This window comes from Phasianus colchicus, chromosome 2, assembly GCF_987193195.1.
Source record: "Phasianus colchicus chromosome 2, bPhaCol1.hap1.1, whole genome shotgun sequence".
In the NCBI taxonomy this organism is placed as follows: Eukaryota; Metazoa; Chordata; class Aves; order Galliformes; family Phasianidae; genus Phasianus; species Phasianus colchicus.
In genome coordinates, this window is record NC_143437.1 from 27,181,465 (window position 1) to 27,202,262 (window position 20,798).

Consider the following 20,798-nt stretch of genomic DNA (forward strand, 5'->3'; position numbering starts at 1 on the left):
GGCTCTAAGAATCTGTGCATTTCTACACTGACATCACAGTCCCCCTATACTCTTTGTCAACCAGTCCTGCTACTCACAGGGTCTTTGCAATAGTTGCATAGATCATTGCCTCCAATAAGCACTGTTATGATTTTCCAGTCAGCATTGAAGTCAATTCTCTGTGAACAAAGCAGAAAACGTCTTTGACTGATATACATGTAGCATCCTTGTGGATGGGTCTATCATGTGAAGCAGCACCACTTTCTTTTCATGCTGCAAGATTAGAGTCCCAGACAACTTACAGAATCAGTCTTCATTAGTCTCAGGAGAGCTCTTGCTTGGGCTGGTAAGTGCCTATGAAGAAAAACAACCAGTGAGTGAAAGAAGCACTTCTGTGGAGATATCTAAATTAATGCTCTTTGGACACATTAAATCTATGAGTTGTCAAATATCAGGAGATTTAAATGATGATGCAGTATAATCCTCCTTTTTCAGCGACCAAATTACATGTTCACATCGTTATGAAAAGTCAACAATAAATTGAACCTGAGCACAGATTTTACTCAAGTTCAGTAATTAACATGGGGCCATAACTTTAACCTTCTATTACACTGCTTAGCTGCTAAAGCAGATGGAATGCAGACACAGCAATATGCTTGTTAGCTGGTGGCCTATTTAGAACTGAACTGCTATCAGCCTATTCCTCATGGACTGAAATGACAAGGGAATCCCACATCCCAGTGGGATCTCTTAAGCAAAGTTTATGCACACACCACAGCTCACCCATCGCAAATCTGAAGCATTTAAAAGTTCACTGTGCACATCTTCTTTGTCTCTGTAGCTTGCACCCCAAGTCAATATTTAATTTCCAATTGCGTAAAACAGTTTTGTGCACTTTACCTTTCTAAGTGAATTAAAAATCCAAGTAATTTCCAAGATCACCCACGCAAGCTGAGATGACAGCCTCGCTGTTTTCCAACAGCCATGAAAGCACTTTCTTCTATATACACATATATATACAAATATACATGCTTTTGTACATATACATATCTTCATTTGTATGAATGTGTACATAAAATTGCCATTATTTCTGGGTTACCTAGGCTCAACATTTCAACCTTGCTTGACTGCCCTGACATGCTGATACTCAAATATGCATACAAAAGAGAAAAGAGAACGTATGTGGAAACATTGGCCTTCCAGGCAGCTCTGGAGCATGGGATGAGCTGCATTCCCCTCCAGATTCTTATTAGAAACACTTCAGAGACTGCATATCATTTCTGGGAGCACATCAGCTGACATTAATAGGCATGATGCTTGTTTTGTATAGTAACCAGAGCTTAGCTCTCTTTTGCAATGCTGTATTTTAATGTAGGAACAGGACTCTCACCACCCTCCTTCAAATGAATACTGATCTAACACTAACATATGAGTATTTACTGGGGAATGAGCCCTGTCATGCATCTACTTGGGACACAGACATCACACACATAAAAGCTCAGTTCATCATTATCCTTGTCCAAAGTCATACCCTACTTATTTATATCCCAAAGATATCACAAGTCACTGGTGGTCAAAATTTCCTTCTGCTCTCACTGTGGAATGCCTAAGCTAGGGCATCAACTTCAGTACTGATGCAGAAGAAAACATCCCTTATGGAGCTGACACTGCAACAACTTTAGTTTCTCATGTAGTCACTAAAGTGCTGATCCATCCTGAGCCAATGTAGTCAGTAAGACTGAACATCTTGAATGATGTGGCACTACTGCTTCCATTCTTAAGCTGTAGTCTCTACCAAAATTAGATCTTAAGCAACAGAAGCAGTCTGCTGATGTGAAATACAAATATTCACAGCTCCTGTCACCTGTTCTCTCCTCTCAGTCTTAAGTTCTTAACCTCATCATCTGAAATCAGAGATGTAAGCCAGGCTCTGTTTCAGCAACAAGTCTCAGATATGTCCTTAGCTCCAGCATGCACTTAAGCACATTGACAATGAATGGGGGAGGGCCCAACAAAGTTTTGCCTACACTGCTATATTCACCAAACAGCTCTTCAAGGCAGCTACTGATTTCACTGGAATGAACTGTTGCATCTGCTTTTCAAAAGCTGGTAAGGGTACAGAACTACCCGCTTTCAGGCACGGCCCAGTACCTCTGGAAAAGAACTCCTAGACTGGCAACTATAAGTATGAACCAGGCAACAACTCTGAAATATCAGTGTTATCTTTCTTTCATGGTCTGTTTTTCCCCCTGGATCATAGAAGCAGGGATATTTACAAAACATGTCTGCAGAATACAGACAGCTCCACTTCCTTATCCAGCCCAGCTGCTTATATGAGGAGAAGATTAATTGATATAAATGAAATAGATCATTTTCCTTTAGACTAACATCCATCCCCTCATTTCGTATTGCTACCAAATAACTACCTAATAGTAATGCCTTGGTCAATACTGACACAAACTTCTTTAAGTAAAGTTGGTGACTTTACAAGTTGTATATCCTGTTTCAAGTTCTTCCCCCGCTCCAAAATTACAAATAAACCACAACACCTGTTTAGGATTTAACTGATACAAAACGCAAGGCAACCACTATTCTCATTTTTCCCTACAACAAGCAAAACCTAAAGTTATTCTGAACATATGCTGCCTATAGCAGCATGTTGATAAACTGTCCGGAATGGCTGAATCAGAGCCTTAACTCTTCCAAGTGTTTCACCGATACATAGAAACAGATAATTCAGTCACTGTTAGGAAACAAAATCCATTCCTTCAAGTATGGGGGCTGTAGGATATGTCAGAGCACCTAGCAGGCCAGAAAACACAGCCATTTATTGAGATAACTTGCGTGAGTCAAAAGCTACTCAGAATCTACAGGAGTAATAAACCATACCTGATAAACATTAATAATTATTGCTCAGATATAGCAAACTCCCAACTTCTCACTTTGCTACTGAATTTCACTTCCCAAACCTCTTTAGGAAGTGAGAGAAATTTTTCTTCAAACAAACATAAGATTAAATTACTCAGTTCTGGGTAATATCAGCTAAGAATGTCAAACCCAGGCAAGATCTTGCCAGAACCCATGCCCAAACTATGACCGAATTCCAGCAGCCTTCTGTTTTGTTAAATAAGCAGCACTGGTTCTTTCAATCAGAAGCCAGGGGTTTCTAGGATAAGCAGTGTATAAAAAGCTCAACTTCTGCTGTCTCCCAGGTGTGACTAAAAGCAAAGAACCAAAGTCTAACAATTCCTATTGCGCCGGCAAAACTGGCTGAACTGCACGAGGTCTGCAATGTACCAAAACCTGCGTAAGACTATCAGCAGTTCTCCTTTGAGTCCAGACTGTGGATAATTTTCCCCTTCTCTGTTGACCACTTTTGCCATCTACCCAGATGCCTGAGGTCACTTATGGGAGATTTTACCTACTTTTTATCCTAGTAACTCTTTACTGATTCACTGCATGTTCATTTTCTGAGAACGCTCTCAGAAATGCATGGACAAAGACATAGACAAATCACCAAAAAATGTCAATTTCTTGTTTGTGGATTTCATAACCAGGACAGCTGGCTGCATTTGAAAGCTCAGGTATGAAATAAGCCCAAACATTTAATAAGTTTTGAACTAATTTTCAGCTCCAACTAGACTGGTTTTGCTTGCTGTTCAGAGCAAGTTGTGACAGTGTTTGAAACAGTTGAAAGTGAATTAGATGAAGCATCCATCACCTACAAGGGTAAACCAAAAAGCTACATACTCAGCCTGTGCTCCTGGAACCGCCTGGTTAAGGAATGCGTTTGGGTCATTCTCACTCCCTGTGCCAGTGGAATAGCCCTCGATCTTAGCATTGAACTCTCGAAAGATATCTGAAAAAGACAGACAGCAATGAAGAGAAAATGACCACATCTGTTCCCTGCATACAGGGACTGGCACACACCAACACTGTCACAGTACAGCTGCTGCAGCCTCCAGTCTGCTTTTTCCATTCACAAAACAGCAGCAAGAATGAATTGATCTTCAGAGGGACTTCAGCCAGTTAGGCCTGTTTTGCAGCTGTGCAACACTTCACACTACTGATAAATTTAAAGAAGAAAGCCTCAGACATGGTGCCAGTGAATTCCCACCACATTCTTAATGCCTCAGCTGTACTTTCCAGCAGGAGGTAGACAGAAATTCTGAGATGACAGTGAAAACAGTCTCAGGGTAAACTATGAAAGCCACCTTAGCCTATAAGTCTCAATTTTACCACATTGTAATGAAGGATTTGTCAAAGGTCATAGCACCCAGTGAATCAATTAATTTCTTATAATCAATAAGACATCCTAATTATATTCTTGTTGCATTCTGCTTGTAATAAAGGGCAGCACACAGAAGGATGGTTTATTGGCTCACTTCATATAGAAGTTTGTTATTCCAGTTTGTTAATCCAAACTAAAACTCCAGTGGTTTTGCATTAACAATAGCCTGAGTTATGAGAAGCAGCTAATTTCAGTGAAAACAAAATTATTCCCTGCAAGTCACATGTATGCTAGCTAGCCAGATTTACTAAAGAGGTCTGCTTTCTGCAATCATTTCTTTTTGGAAAAAGACGTGGTAGAATATTTATTAAAAACAAAATTTAATTGCACCTCGAGCATTTTCATGGTAGGCTTATTTAGAAATTCAAACAGACTTCACCAAGGACTTTGAGAGGGGAGAGGGGAAAGGAAGAAGGAAATTTGTAGCTGCTCCTCAGCTTCTGTGATGGAACAGACATATTCATTAGTCCTAGGATATTGTTTCTTTGAAAGATAAGTTTTGCAAACTACTTTCAAGTGGCTTAGGGACATTTCAACTTATCACTAATCAGCACATTCCCTCTCTCCAGTCTTTCGAGTTAGATCTGCAGAAGCATTTACTTACTAGGCAGAGTTGTTACGTTCTCCAGTGAGTCATCCCCTCCAATACTAAAATGAGAAAGAGAAATTCAAGTTGCTCATCTTTTAGCTGGATACAAGCAATAGGGAAAGAGAAAACCTACTGCGCATTATGAGAAAAAGGGTGATTAATTTGACAACTATCAGTCTGTCATACAACAAGGAAAGGACAGAAGTGAAGTGCTATTGAGGAGAACATGGCTGAGGTTTCAGTGGGAGAGTCAGCTGTCAGAAGGATTTATGTGCATGCTGTGTAGGGGCACAGCTAGTCATTATGAAATAGCAGAAAAGTGTGTGAGACAGCTACATATTTAAATGATCGAGCCCCAAAGTGCTGCAGACTTCAGCAAAAATTTCAAGACCAGTTCCAACCTCAAGAAGCCACCGTAAGGCAGCACCAAGCAGCCAGTCCCTTCAGTGACAGAGGGCTGTAGCAGCAGCTCCATCATCACTTTTCCTGCTTCCTTCATAAGAGTGTGTTTTCTCCAACTTTTCAGTTGTTGGGTCACACTCTGGTGGCTGATGTAGGGGGGTTAGGACAGCACAAAATTACTTCATCGGTGTCAGCTGAGCTACCTCATCATCCGACCTCTGGTTTAGTCTTCTATGATTTTGTGTTGTATGTGGTAAAAGTTCTGCAGTTACACTGTTTTCCATTATCCTACAAATAGTTCAGAAGCGTCAAACACTGAGAAGATCTTCCCAAAGCAACAAGGCCTAACTTGCTTGTACCAGTGATTTTGCTCCAATGCTGCGGATCTCCAACTCTGTCCCACCATAAAGCTACAAATTCACAAGGAGCTGAAGATGAAAGTAAGAGAGCAGTTAAAAGGCTTGCTGCTGAAGATCTGTTGCTGAGAACATTTTGTGTAAAGCTGGCTTTGTGACAGACACTGGCTTGATACAGCTTCCAAAGAAACACTAGCCAGAAAAGTTAACCTTTCTCCACTTTCTGACAGCTGAAAGCCCCAGAAAACATGGAAGATAATATTTTCCCAGTTAAGAAGACATCTCTTTGTCATCTTGCCTAAAGACTTACCTCCATGACAATCCACGGAATTGAGTAGCCAAATCCATGAGACTGTATGATGCAATTCCTGTACCAGCCTGGACATTATTTTTCATTAACACAAAGAAATTAAAACACAGTTACTAACACAATAGTTATTCATATATAGTCATTTTATTTACTTTTGAATGCATCTCTTCAAAAGCTTTAGAAAGCATCTGGCCTCCTTCCTGAAAAATGCATCAATAGTTTTTTTAATTATTTACAAACATCATATTGTGTATGATGCACAAAATAAATGAGAGAGCAATGAAACAAAGGCCTTCTTCTCATGAGTCTGGGTGATCTGAGTAACTCATTTACATTGTGTTACTCAAGAATGATGAAAAGATCTCAAAGTTGTAAAACTTTCAGGGTAATTATAAGCAACACTACATTAATTCATCACAGAAAACAAACATCTGAGAAGGAAGTCTTGTAATACATTTACACTAATTTGAAAAATATTGTGCTAAGTAGATTTATTTATAGTAGTATTAGAGAAAGAAGAAAAGCACTCTGCATTTTCAATGAAGAAAGGGGCAAGCTGACAATGACATCTCTCTTTAACAAAACACAAGAATTTAGAAGCAGAGTTTTTGCCAGCTGTGATGCTACAGCCTTATGCAAAAACGGGACACCAGGCAGTACCTTAGGACAGCACAATACCAGGCAGATTATTTGCTGTTACTTCAGATTAAGCCAAACTAAGACATTTAGTTGGATATTAGGAAAATTTTCTTCTCAGAAAGAGTGGTGAGGCATTGGAACAGGCTGCCCAGCACAGGACGCTGGTGGATTCACTATGCCTGGAGTTATTCAAGAGATGTGTAGATGTGGCACTGAGGGGCATGGTTAGCAGGCACGGTGGGGATGACTGATGGTTGGATGCTCTTAGTGGTCTTTCCCAACCTTAATGATTCTATGGCTCTCTCCTCTAAGTGAGCTTTATTGAATTAATTGAAGACTGGTATTCAGGAAAAAAAATATTCATGTGCCAAATGCAGTTCAGATAGCAATGTACAACTGCTCCTTCTACAAAAACAGATTTTATTACCAGTTTCTAAAGACTATACTTAGAAGCAGAAACACATGCAGGATCTTAGATACTTATAATATGACAACTGCAGCTAGATACTATCTTGCATTTGTCGACATTACAGAGCTTGCACTGAAATACTGCTATTTATTTTGGTAGCCTCCTGCATGTAGGAGTTTTGGCAACATGCCTGCCAGAGAGTTGTAAAGGCTGCATCGTTTGTATGCACAATATCTTAGCTGTTAAGGTTCACATTCAGAGATCCTGTACTTATGTCTTTCTGCCCAGTATTTCCTTTGAGCTGGTTGTAAAGTTTCAGCTTTTTGCCAGTAGAAAAACATTATGGATAATGATGTTACATAAATTTAGTATACCTGGATATTCTTTCCAGCCTACCAAAGATAACCATCCTCAACAAGATCTACAACTTGATAAAGAAACTAGGTATGAGTTAAAACAGACAAAATAAGAAGACTATCTTCTGAAATTGACAAAGTCAGACACTTGCACCCCTTCACATCCACATCTCGTTAATGATAAATTTAATAAAATGCTGTTATCCTACATTCCTTAACCACACATTATTATTACAGAAAAATAAGCCCGGCAAAAGGACAAGTTCACTAATCTGATCCTGTTGTGAAAAACCTTGACACACTGTAACCTAATGCTTTTGTTAAACCCTATTAGTTTCAACGGGGTGGAATCTTCGCTGTCTCTGACTCAGCAAACCTTTAAGCACCTCTTAAAAGGATTTGCCTGTATTTTTGCCTGTGTTTAAAATTATGTGAAAATATGCGTGGGGGGAACACGATGCTGGAGAACTGATACCTTTCTTGCTTTAGCTGCTGGGGCTATTATCATTGTGAGTGAATGAATCTTTACTTCTAGGTAAAACAGCTATTTCCCTTCCACTGGTGAAGGCAAATGTTTGTAGTTCCACCAAGAGAACAGTAAAAACACTGCCTTCTTACCGTCAAAGAATCCCCAAGGGCTGCTATTATTTTCACATCAGCTGGCTTTAGGGAATGCACTGCAAAGGAAAGAGATGTAATTGAAACTGGATAGAGAACAGCCATGGTTTTTCATCCCTGCATATGTAAAACATGCCATCATGCAATCTGATGCTCAGCCACATTGCTTTTGCAGTACTCAGGTCACTTAACAGGAGCACTTTCTAGCTCATCTTGAATGGCTGTAGCAGCAGTATCTGCACAATATCCAGTTTTCTCAGTAGGTAACATCATTACTGGAAAGACAGAAGAGCAAGGACCAAACAACAATAATGTGGAATCAATATCCATCACCAAGATGATAAAACAATGCAATACTAGATAAAGCAGAAATTTTAACAACAATAATGTGGAATCAATATCCATCACCAAGATGATAAAACAATGCAATACTAGATAAAGCAGAAATTTTATGTTAAAAGCTTTAAGAAGGCATAGAAGGTCTAAGGAGAAGACAACATGAAATGAACTGAAAAAGTGAATGCTGCTATATCTGAAAACAAGAACTACCTGATGCTGGAGAAGGGGAGGATGGAGACCTGTCCTCACATAGCAGCTGACTTCCGTAATTCTAAAAAGAAGAAAGATGAGTAACATTTGGCTAGGAAATGCAATCGGTATTAACTAGGATCTCCGTAGTAGAGGCCAACTGGATAAACCAGAGTATGTTTAACTTGTAAGTAAACATATAGGCCTTGGTTGCCCAATTTGATAGACAGATTTAGTGTTGTTTGGATTAGCATCCTGTACTGATAACTGTGCTGTCTGAGGATGTGTTCTTACAGCTTTTCTTGATGTGTTTTGCCTAACTCAAGCAAGTACTTTCCTGTTCTGTGCCCTTTGGCCAAAGACTGATTTCACCTGAAGTGCAAAGCATGATTCATGACTATACAGGAACAGATGCAGTGAAATGCTGATGTTGACACTTACTGGAGTTTGGTTAGGGTACGTGTAATTACTGTTTTTGTATGTCTTCAGGAATGGCTCAGCCTGCAAAATGAGACAATCTGAATCAATGCAAAGCATCAGAAGAAACTCATCAAGATTCCATTCTTAGATCCCTGTAGATGATTAGCAGCTTGATGCAAACAAACCCCAGGGATAAAAAAAAAAAAAAGAAATGGCGTTTTAAAAATCCAATAACAGGGGGACTGTTTTTAGACAGCTGAATTTACAGAATGCTCTCAGGACCCTGCTGCATGTGATTAGTAAGAGGCCTGCCATCAAAGGCACTGCCCAGGCTTGTGCCAGCCAGAGGCAGTTTCAACAACTCTCAGCCAAGCTAGGCTGACTGGTGTCAGTGCTGTTCCATTTCCCCTGGTGAAGCTTTCATTCAGCATGGATAACAGGAAGGCAAAATACTCTATCCTAGTGTTTTGGCTGAGGAAGTTGGCCCTCAGGTCTCCATTTTAAGCTGTCAACTGCTTATACTGCTACCAGTGGCAGTGGCACAAACTATGCAGGGATGGGACACTGCTTACTTCTAGGAACTGGTGAAAGCTCACCCAGAGTCCCAGCCACCTCCAGCACCAGTGCACAAACAGAGATACCCTTGCAATTTACCTCACTTGGACATTTGAGGACAATTTCATTTTCCATTTGTTGGTCATCTGTCTTCTTCCCTACAGGTTCCACCTGTGAGAAAATGAAAGGTGGGAGAGGAAGGCACAGGCAAAAAGAAAATAAGCATCATAGAAAAGAGGGTAATTCTGCACTACCAATCACTAGAAACCACCTCTGCAGTAGAGCAAGGCAAATGCCATGCGCTGCTCTTGCTCTGTCCATGCCACTGACTGCTGCTTTTCATACTGGGTAGGCTAACCCCCCATGTGCTACCAGTGCAGCTGGATGATCAGTGCCAGGTGTGCAGAATCTTCCAAGAGAAGCTGAATACTCATAGCCTTAATGTGTCCTGGGATTAACTGTTTTGATATGACTGGCTTAACAGTTGAAGTGACTTTTCTTCATGTGAATGCCCTTTCTTTTTATAAACGTAATTAACAGTTCAGAAGAGAGAGGGCTAGCTACATAGCTGCTCCTCAGGGTTCTTTTTGCTGCCAAGAGCAGGTTGAGGAAGACAAGGAGTGACAAATACAGCTTTAAAATCTTACCATGTTGTTCCACAGACCACGTGCAGCCTGTGAATGAGACTTTTGGCTGAAGTGAAAACAATCTGGAGCAAAGTATGAATTGTCAGGAAATCCCTCCTAGAGAACGAGATAGGTACCATCACAGAGAGCAGTAAGTGTGCAATAAGCCATGCACTATCCCTTTTGAAAAATCCCAGCTGACTTCAGACTAAAGGAGCTTCAAGGGCCTGTGAGACCAGAAGAACCAAACTGGATCAGAGAGCACTGGTAACTCAAGACTGAGAAGCCTTTTAAGCATTTTTAATATGTGATTTCCGAAGTATTAAGGAACAGGCCACTATGACTCTGAAAACAGAATACTTGTGCACAGACATTGATCGTATTCTTTATTTCCCCTGAGACTCACACATAGCCTTTCATGGAAAGTGGGCTTTTATAATAGAAGTCTTAGCTTTACCAAAGTACTGGACAGAACTTTGCAATGTGTGGGGCATGTAGGATGAATGCTCCCCAGTTAATACTTTGAACTAAATATCTACTGCACAGTTGTTTGTAGTTGCAGAGGAGTTGACCCAGTGTCTAAAACAGTGTCATCCCATTACCTCCAAGTTATTCCATAAGCGTTTTCTGCAATTTGGGATGTTATCTTAAATGAATATGATAATTATTAGGCCGGAATTCTGCTTTGTCACATTTACCAAAAAGAAGCTAGTACAACTTTGAAAAAAATCAAACTGCACCAGGATTTAGTGAGAGCTTTGTTTTTATTTACCTGTGTTTTGGGCATGCTGATATGAGTCAGAAAAGGCTGTACAACCACTGTAAAGTCTTCCCTAGTGTCATATCTTCCACTCTCCACTAACTCACGGGTCCTCTCCTTAAAGAGTCCAAGAAAAAATATTGTCACTGTTCGTTCTTTTACATCCAGTTCACTGGCCTCTCATTACTGCACAGCTTCATCCAGGGATTCCCAGTCCCTTGAGCAGAGGCCCAGACGTAGCCACAGTGATCAGCCTATACCAGACAGCAAACACAGAGATCATTTAGGGAGTCTCAATCCAAGCTTCGTTGCAGTAAGGCAGCCCATGGGTCATGACCTGAGTGGCACAGGCAGGTGACCTGCTCAATAATCAGATTTTCTCTAAAAAGACATTCTAGAACCATCAAAGCATTTTCTATTTGGCTGCTATCCCTTGCCTGAAGTTCATTGCTGAATTATCATGTTCTTAGACTTAATCTCATCTCAAACAAGGTAAGTGATCAAGAAACAACTGGCACTCTGACATACTCTGCTTTCTACGCTTCTTTAACAGATTTTTCCTCTTGTTTTGTTTTGTTTTTTTTTTTTTTATTTTTAAAATTATTTTAGCAAACCAGAATTGTAAAGATCTTGAACTAGTTCCCATCTCCCCCACTAGCAGTCCACCCCCTTGCTTCTCCCCTCCCCCTTTTTAGTTAAATCACAACTACACATACAATTAAAGTGAGTGCAAACTGCTTTCCAGTCCAAACATTCCCTGCTCTGTGGTCACTTGGGTAAGTCCCTTTCCACTGACCTTGCTATTATTAATAAACATCTGTTTATTATTTGCAGGAAAAAAAAAAAAAAAAAAACAACCAAAACAAACAAAAAACACCCCTATTTCTTGGGTGGAGAAGAACAGAAGGATTACATTAAACCTGTAAAAGTAAATAAGCAAATAGGAAAATGCATGAGCCTCACCTGATACCTTTTGTTGAAGTAGACCAACTGCTTATACTCACTGGAATTGTCATCATAGTTCAATACACAGGGGCACAGCATCCTGCAGGATGAGAACATCACACTGGGACCCAGCTGGTCCTTTTCCCTTTTGCTAGCTGAAAGGCTGCACAGTTAAAAAGCTCCTCTGAGGGGCAATTTTCTGACTGCTCAATCACAGCACAGAGCCTCATTTCCAAGTATCTGCACAGCCCCAGCTCTTGAATTGAAACATGTTTATTAAGGATTTATGAACATAAGGAAAAGGCTTCATGTGAACAAAGAGCCAGCAAAGAGAGAGTAGCAGATAGAAGCAACCATGTCTTGACCAGAGGCCCTGTGGCACCTGTTGCCCTGCTAAAGAGACTGAGGGTTACCTCTAGCAGTAACAAGGCAGGAGTAGAGCTGCTTGAATTGAATTCCCACTCTTCCAGTGGGTAAGAATAGGTACTTTAAACTCAAACTGTGGCATGTGGAGGCTGGTACAGCATCAACAGATGCCCAAAGGGATGCTGGAGTCTTCATTCTTGAAGAGACTCAGCACTTTCCTGGATGCACGTGATTTTTTTCTTCTGCTGCTCCTCCTTCCTGGGTATACCTCAGTATTATTTAATAAACCCAAATGAAAACAAATAACTCATTTTAAATATCCTGTAGTTTGGTAATAGTGAGTCAATCCTGAGAGAGCTCTTAGAGTAATACCCCCTATAGGGATGTGGATATATATGTGTATCCCTACCTCCAAACTTGACTGAATAGAGAGCAACTAATAAAACAATATGCATCTGCTCTACAGAACATCTATATGAAAAATAAAATTAACAAATAGCATTTTCAAAAGTACGTTAGTAACACAAGCAAGACAAAATTATTGAAGATGCAATCTCTTTTTAGGTTATTTACTGCTCTCAGGAAAGACAGACAACCTTTCAAGGTCAAAAAGCCTTTTCCATGGAACATGGCATTTGTTATTCCACACGGGCTCTGCTGTAAACTTGGCATGCAGTCAGTCAGATACATGTTAAATTCAGTGTGCTCTTCAAATGATGAGGTTATATGTATTTTTGATACAATCTTACTGTCTTTGCTAACTGTCCTTGACCAATGATTAGGATCTTGAGATCTACATGCACTGGACTCTGTAACCTTTGTTAAAAAGAAATGGCAACTGGATATTAGAAGCACATTAAATTTAAAAGCTGGTTGTTTGTGTTGTTTTTTTTTTTCCTATCAACTACCACACTACAACCACCCTAAATCATACTGAGAGAGTTGCATTTACACTTCTCTTGGAAAAACATCTTATTTCATGGGGCCTTCCAGGTCTCTGAACCAGCCCAGTCAACAGCAGCAGGTTCCCTTTTGAGGGTAGTGATTTGGTGGGATGAATTCAAGGCAGATGTTTCAGGGAAGCAGCTGGATACAGGAGGCCCTGCAGTTCTTCTGTGGTTCTGGCCTCCAAGGATCTCTTGCACTCTGTGCTGCCTTATAGAATCATAAAATGGCCTAGGTTGAAAAGGACCTTAAAAATCACCTAATTTCATCCCCCCTGCTGCGGCCAGGGTTGCCAACCGCTAGACCAGGCTGCACAGCACAAGCTTCTTGACCTAAGCAGCAGGAAGAGCAGTGGCTGCCTACACTCACAGGACAAAGCTATTCTGCATGTCTGTCTAGAAAAACAGGTATTTCTTGCTTTTCCAAAATCAGACAAGCCCTGCCAGGAGCAAGTCTAGGGGGACACAGCAACCCCCTCTTGAGTCACCATGAGAGCTTGCTAAAGCACAGACCTGACACGCAGTGCTAGATTGGCACTGACCCAGGAGGATTGCTCAGCCGAATAGCAGAAGGTGGTATGTCTTGAGAGACTGACTAACAGGGAAACTAATAACCTCTATAATAACTAATAACCTCTAACAGTCTCTATAATGAGATTACAGAGATCAGAAACAATGGAAGAAAGAGGGAGAGTTAAGATTGTAAAGAAGTTAATCTCCAGATTAATGTGATCAATTTAAAAACAAACAAAAAAAACTGACATTCTTGGTGGTAGGTGGACTAGATAATCTTAGAGGTATTTTCCAACCTTTATGATTCAACAATTCTTTTTTTCTTTTCTGTCTTTGCCCACAGAATGCACAGCTGAGTTTTCAGCTCTGGCTCGAACTCCTTTGCAGAATAAGTCATTAAAATGGCAGCTCTGCTAAAAGTGGTTACAGTGGGACCCAGATACAGAGAAAGACAGAGGTATTTCTAAATGCCAGGTGGAAATTTCTTTCTAGATACATGTGCATACACAGATAAAATAGTAGATCATTTTTCCTTCAGGAAGTTTCCCAAGAAGACCTTGCAGCCTTCAGTGAACAACAGTGAGAGCTACAGAAATCTTCAAACCTCATAAGAATCCTTGGACAGTAAACGTTTTTCTCTGCGTACAACTCCCGTAGGCTTGTTATGGAAAGGATTGTCACCAGATTCACAAATGCCCGTGGAACCTGCCAAGAGAACAAGCAAACCCATAGCTGATGCCTGGAGCAGGGTGCCATCTCCACCCTTACACAGCCACAGCAGGCCTCAGAGAACAGCCTGCTGATTCAGACAGCTTACATTATTTATAACAGCAACGTGCAAAGTACTTTCTTAATAATTAATCCCCTCTCAGACAATACCAAATTACAGCTCCTATATGCACTAGCTATTTTTGTTTTGAATGCTAATGGACTGGGTACTTGAAAATATGGGATCCAGAAGGTCCAAACTAGGCGTAATGGGCCCTAGCACTGCTCAAATACTGACTGACTTTTTCAGTAGCCTCACCATCAACTTCATTCTCACCAGCATGATCAGAATTGATTTTAAAAACAACAAAAAGTGAGCTTGTTTGCAATGTAATGAATGAGCAAAGCACTTCATAGTCATTGAATATCGTGTTTGCTCAGATTGTTACACTTTTTACATGATTTGCCTGTTTACCATCAGCTAGAACTCAGCATATCCTTATTCATTCTGTAAAATATTTCTGCAGACCTTTCTGCCTCTCAGAAGGATTTTCCTGTACATAAGGAACTGAATTCTCTATCAGTAACCAGTGGCAGCTTTACAAACAGGACACAATCCCCATTCACACATACTAGAAAAATTTGTTTTACCTCTTTGTGAAGCATGTCCAAAGCTACTTGAATATTATAGGTGTAGTTTTCAGGAGAAAAGCGTATCTGTTGAAATAAGAGGACAGAGTTTTATTGTAGATCAGTTTACTCAAGCAGCACAACAGTGACTATTTGGCATCTGTCAGAGCAGCGTTCACAGTCCTGTGTAAGCTTTCTCTGTCTCTGCTTTTCTTCTTCACCATCACAGCTGTCTTATTCATTCACAATAAAAGAGGTAGCGGTGAAGGAGCAAATTCAGGAGACGGTATCAGTCATCACAACACCCTCCACCTCATGCTGGTCTAGGCCACCCTTTAATGCAGTGGACCAATATTAGAAAAGAGATCAACTTTTATAAAAGTAAGATAACTTCTGCAACATGAAACATTAGCAACATGCTTGCTATGTACTCCTTACCTCCTACAAATATTAACTGGCACATTTTAGTTCTGCACAGAAAAAAACTGTACCAGAGAAACTTAAGTCTCAAACCACTTTATATTTGCCACTTAGCAGCAAAACATCTTTATTCAGTTTGAGTGGTTTGAATAATCTTATTCAATTGTCTCAATCTGACTTCTATTTCTTCCCTTGTGGCCCTATTCCATAATAAAATACAGTTCCCTATGAAAAACATTTCTTTCTTTCTCATTTTCAGCTTTAATTCTCCTTGATTTAATTTCATGCTGAAGTTCCTTGTGAGCTTCACCTATTTTACAAAACTAGACAGCTCCAGCTCCAGCCTTTGTTGTGTCCTAAAACAGAGCTCACCAAGAACACTACAGTTGGTACTATCTGTAGTTGTGGGACATAAAGGAAGTATCATTCTGATCTTTGGATGCCAGTCTGGCATCCCCCCGTCACCCACCCTTATGTGCAAACACCACGTTGTTTGACAGCAGGAGAAGGCGGCAGTAATGCTTAAATTGGTCCTGATTTTATTGTGCTTCATTGTTGTTTGGCTGATCTGAAATTAATCATGCAAAAAAGTACATGCTCTGCTGTTTGTAAGCAGATAAGAAAATGATATCTCTTCACTATGCGAGAAGTCTGAAGGTTGCATGTATGTATGTACTTGTATTATATTTTATACTATGTTGTATTGTATATAATCACGTCATCATGAGCTGGGGGTAGAACTACTGCCATTGTGCTGAAGCTGGCAAGAGAGATGCTTTAAGCGTGACTGTGCACAAGGTGAAGGAAAAGGGCAAAACCTTGACAGTATCTTTTATCTACAGGTAACTAGATAGCAGAAAGGCAATCTTAGCTAACAACAAAACAAAGCAGCCACAGTTATGTAATTTACAGACAATCTAAAGATATCCCTTCGTTTATCATATCATTATGGTGAACAGACTCAGTGCTGCTGCACAGGGCGGCCAAGTTCACACTGAGGGCAGCGGGTGACTTACAGGATCTTCACAGAATTTACATAGGTCATTTCCTCCTATGAAAAGCGTTATAAGCTTCCAGTCAGACTGCATATTTATTCTCTGTGCACAGAAAGAGACAGAATGGAAGTTATGAGGAAAGAAAGTAAAATAAAATGAAGACCAGGCAACAGACTAAACATAAATATAACATTTCTCAGGCAACCTGGCGTTACCTCTAAGCGTCTTCATGACAAAATGAATTTGTAGTCACAACTATGAGGATGTACAAACAACTATGATCTAAAGAAGATTTACAGCATCAGTAATATGCAAAATCATTGGTTTCTGAAAACTATTGCTCAAAAATCCATCTGCTTCATTTATTTATTTATTTATTTATTTATTTATTTGCAGTGTCTTGTATACACACTGACTGACTCCTCCTGCAGCTTTGGGAATACATCTTCATTGCAGAAATGATGGTATGTGTTTTACCGTGTCATAAATAATGCAGCTATCCTGCTGGAAAACCCTGGAGGGCAACATATTTCAGTACTGCAGTGAGACAAACTGCAAAGAATAGAGGGGCATTATCAACTATTTAATGATAGTGGTAAAAAATTACAGTAATTTTTCTCTGAAAGGCAAAGCAATAGCTAATGCAAGGTAATCATGCTACAGTAAACATAAACTTAGCTTTGAGAAAACCTTCAGATATAATTAGTACTATAGAGTTGACACTGTACTCAGTACCTTAACACATCAACTTCAGTGCAGAACACTACTAGGAAAAGCAGGAATAGAACATCAACCTCAAGTGGTTTAAAAGTGTCTGTCTTCAAAGGCTGAAGGTAACACATCCCAGTTGGTAAACACACCATTCAGTAGTTTGATCTCAAAATGTACTTATCCAAATGAAAAATGGAGGAGAAAATTTTCCTCCTGCACTAAACAGGTGTTTTATGAGGAGAAAAAGGAATTCTTAAATCAAAGATATATTACCTCTAATATGAGCATTCTTTCTAGTTAATTCATTATGTAAAGCATATTTGCATTCATTTGTTGTGTGATGTTTCCAAGCTGATGAATACAGCAGAATAGTCCTTGAAAGCCTTGGCAAATACTGGTGTGAAAAAAAACTATCCAACTTCCTTTCTGTAAGCTGGTATCCCTTCTAATCTCATTTCAGACAAAGCTGGAATAAGATCTTGTAAAAGTAAAATCTTATACACAAAGTGCACAGAAAAAGGAAGGTATGCAAATATTTCTGCCAATATGTATTCACCTGATTATTCATAGTAGATATGTACACAGTTATCTTGAAGCCTTCTTGGCTGCTCTCCAAATGCACAATCAGAATACCAAAATAGTACCATGTAACCAAGGTCACTGATTGCATAGCACATATGTCAAATTACAAATGGTAAACATTCAAAGCAGTAATTAGGTGAAAAATACGTAAATAATCCTCAGCCTAATACCTATTTTATAGATCATTAATCAAATAATTCCTAACAAAAAGTGTGGAAGGCAGAAGTCAGCTGATGACTAACTCAAAGAAAGGACTAAATTGTTTTTAATGAAAACAAGTTCTTCCCATATTCACTCTGTATGACTTGCCATTTAAAAAATTTGTCCTCAACATCTAGCATCTTCACAGCTGGCAAAAACATACATTTACAAAACAATTAAGAGCATGACAGTAAAATCCTAGCAGAGGAACCTAACAGAGTGAAGTAGGTTGAGAGGGGAGGCAACTGTACTGAGTTTACCAGCCAGTGAGGGTAAAAAATGATAGGAAGGTTACGATTGTTTGGCCCTAGTTTCAACTGGGATAGAGTTAATTTTATTCCTAGTAGTTGGTATGGTACTTTAGATTTAGGATAAGAATAATGTTAATACAGGGATGTTTTAGTTGCTGCTTAGAGCCAGGGCCTTTCAGGCTCCTCCTGCTGCCCTGCCAGCAAGGTGCTGTAAGTGCACAAGGAGATGGAAGGGGATACAGCCAGGACAGCTGACCTAAACTGGTGAAAGGGATGCCCCATATCAGATGTCCCTTACCACACAGCACCATGTTCAGTAGTAAAACTGGGGGAGAGGGTGGCCAGAATTGCTGCCTCTGCTCAGACACTGGCTGGGCCATGGTTCAGCTGGCAGTGAGAATTACACTGTACGCTCTCTCTGTTTATTCTTCTTCTTGATGATTTTTCCTTTCTCCTCCCCTCACCTTTGTATATTTTTTTCATGTTTTATTAAATTTTCCTTCTCTCAACCCATGAGATCTTTCACTTTTCAATTCTATCCCTGATTCTGCTCATCTGGGTGGAGTGAGCGAACAGCCACGTGCTGTCTGGCTGCCTGCTGGGTTAAAGCACAGCCAACCTATCACATACTGGTACAAATTCAGTTAAGACAAAGTTATGGATGATTCTGTACTGAACGTTACACTGTGCACTGCTGTACCCATAGTTTTATGTTTAGCATTCGCTGTAGTGTGTTACACTGTTACTAAAAATAATGCCAAATTACTTTATCTTTTTTAAGATATTCACGATACGTTAAACTCACACTGTCATTCATCATTCGGTCCACCAGTCTTCTGACCTGTGCAGGAACATCCCTAAAAATTAAATAAAAATAAAAAAGAAGTCCTGCACAGACAGCAAAGCAAAGAAGAAAGGTGATGAATGGGCATCTGTAACTAAAAAAATACCGAGACTCCAGTTTTTGCTGTATGCGGGATGATTACCTAGAAAATGCTATATTTTGAGACAGTGATGAAAAAAGTGAGAAAACAGCATACAACAAGTGCTTGATCACTTTGCAAATGCTGCATAGTTACACTTCTGTAAACGATATACATAGAAAACACACTGTGCTATCATAAACCAAATGCACTTTGCTCCTTCCCAACATCAGAGAGATGCTATTAATATACACATCACTGAAGTAACCATGCACGCATCAATATTATCACATGGCCTCAAGCACTGATGCATGTTTTATAAGAAGTGTTCCCAGGAATAAAGGATGTTGTATGAATTTCACAGAAGATTGAGCAGAGTGATCTCTAGCTAATTCCCAACTCTACCACAGACTGACCATAAGCAATCCATTTTTTTTTTAATCTTGGCTTTTCTATAGGAAATCTTGGTCCTACTGACAAGAGGACTGGAATATAACTCCAGTGCAGTGGAGATACTTACAATAGGGATATGAAGCTTTCTGATTAGTGCCTGTGAAGTGCTTTGGTTGATAATGTTAGAGAAAGCTTTCATTTGACAGATAAGAAAAATTGTAAAGCCCCCACTACATTTCTCAGCTTTCATGCTAAAGATGGACTAAAGAAATACACTTGGGTTTGCCTACCAGCCTTATCTGCCACACTCTAGGATTTACACTAAGTTTTAAAAGAAAAATCAACTTTCTGTTCAAAATAAAAAGTTTCATCTTACTCTGCCTGAGCCCCTGCAACTGCTTGGTTGAGAGCAGCATTTTCTGTAGTTTGCATTCCAGTGCCAGTGGAATATCCTATCAGGGATGGGTTGAACTCACGAAGAATGTCTGCAGAAAAAGAGAACACCATGAAACGTTGCTTACTTCAGCAATAACAAGTGGAGTCATAAAGATGAGATTTTATTACAAGAACACTTAAAAGCTTTAAGAGATATCTGTCAAAAATTAACCCCGAAGAAATGTGTGGGGCTGAAAATATTTTTTTGCTTGGTAATTCAGGCTACATAACCCTATGCTCAGGCAAGAGACTCATTCTGTCTTGCTAAATGGAGACGGGTAGGAATCAAATCCTTTGGCCTCATCTTATACCTTGAACCTTAAGGTATAAGGTACCTTATACACAGATAAGGTATACCTTAAACACAAAGACCTGGATGTCCCTCCAGACCTTGGGTTGCAAAGCAACCTTACAAACACCACAGAACTAAAACGCTCAGATCTCTAGTGTATATAAAACCCGATATTGTAAAATGATTCCACACCTGCTTAAAACAACTTTCCCATACAGTCAAGCCAGTACTTTAGGTTATGATCTAGTGTCTTTGATTCATCTAACCCCAACACATTTGGAATAGAATTATAACTAACAGGAAAAGTACAAAAACAACCAAACCGTAAGAATGACAAATACATGGTTAAGCCACACACAAATTACATTCCAGCTGTTAAGCAAATTCTACTCAGCAGTGGACATTGAATACAAAATGATTGGTTCTGTCATGATACAAATAGTAAGTCCTCCTTCAAAAAAAAAATTATTTGATTAATAATAAAGGATGCTTTATCAAACAGTTCCAGATATTAATCAGGTTTATGGAAAAATGCACTTACTTGCTAGTGTCGTGACCGTGCTAATGTTTTCATTTCCTCCAACACTTTAAAAAAAAATACAAGAAATGTTCTAAAATACAATGGATTTCTTAAGGCAGTGTACTAAGTAC

At 39.6% G+C, this 20,798-nt stretch overlaps 1 protein-coding gene across 1 annotated transcript in view; it reads right to left on the reverse strand.

Moving 5' to 3' along the window:
* Positions 1-20,798, reverse strand: part of PLB1 (phospholipase B1) — an 83,491-nt gene that overhangs the window by 31,253 nt on the left and 31,440 nt on the right. Inside the window, exons 21-38 of the mRNA XM_090134486.1 lie at positions 20,689-20,732; positions 19,797-19,905; positions 18,910-18,961; positions 16,381-16,461; positions 14,966-15,031; positions 14,211-14,311; positions 11,802-11,883; positions 10,851-10,955; positions 10,100-10,195; positions 9,552-9,623; positions 8,919-8,978; positions 8,499-8,559; positions 7,950-8,008; positions 5,928-5,995; positions 4,875-4,918; positions 3,730-3,838; positions 282-333; positions 78-158 (exon numbers count right to left, since the gene is read on the reverse strand). Coding sequence (XP_089990612.1) covers positions 78-158; positions 282-333; positions 3,730-3,838; positions 4,875-4,918; positions 5,928-5,995; positions 7,950-8,008; positions 8,499-8,559; positions 8,919-8,978; positions 9,552-9,623; positions 10,100-10,195; positions 10,851-10,955; positions 11,802-11,883; positions 14,211-14,311; positions 14,966-15,031; positions 16,381-16,461; positions 18,910-18,961; positions 19,797-19,905; positions 20,689-20,732 — 1,342 coding nt within the window. The remainder of the gene's footprint in view (positions 1-77; positions 159-281; positions 334-3,729; positions 3,839-4,874; positions 4,919-5,927; positions 5,996-7,949; positions 8,009-8,498; positions 8,560-8,918; positions 8,979-9,551; positions 9,624-10,099; positions 10,196-10,850; positions 10,956-11,801; positions 11,884-14,210; positions 14,312-14,965; positions 15,032-16,380; positions 16,462-18,909; positions 18,962-19,796; positions 19,906-20,688; positions 20,733-20,798) is intronic.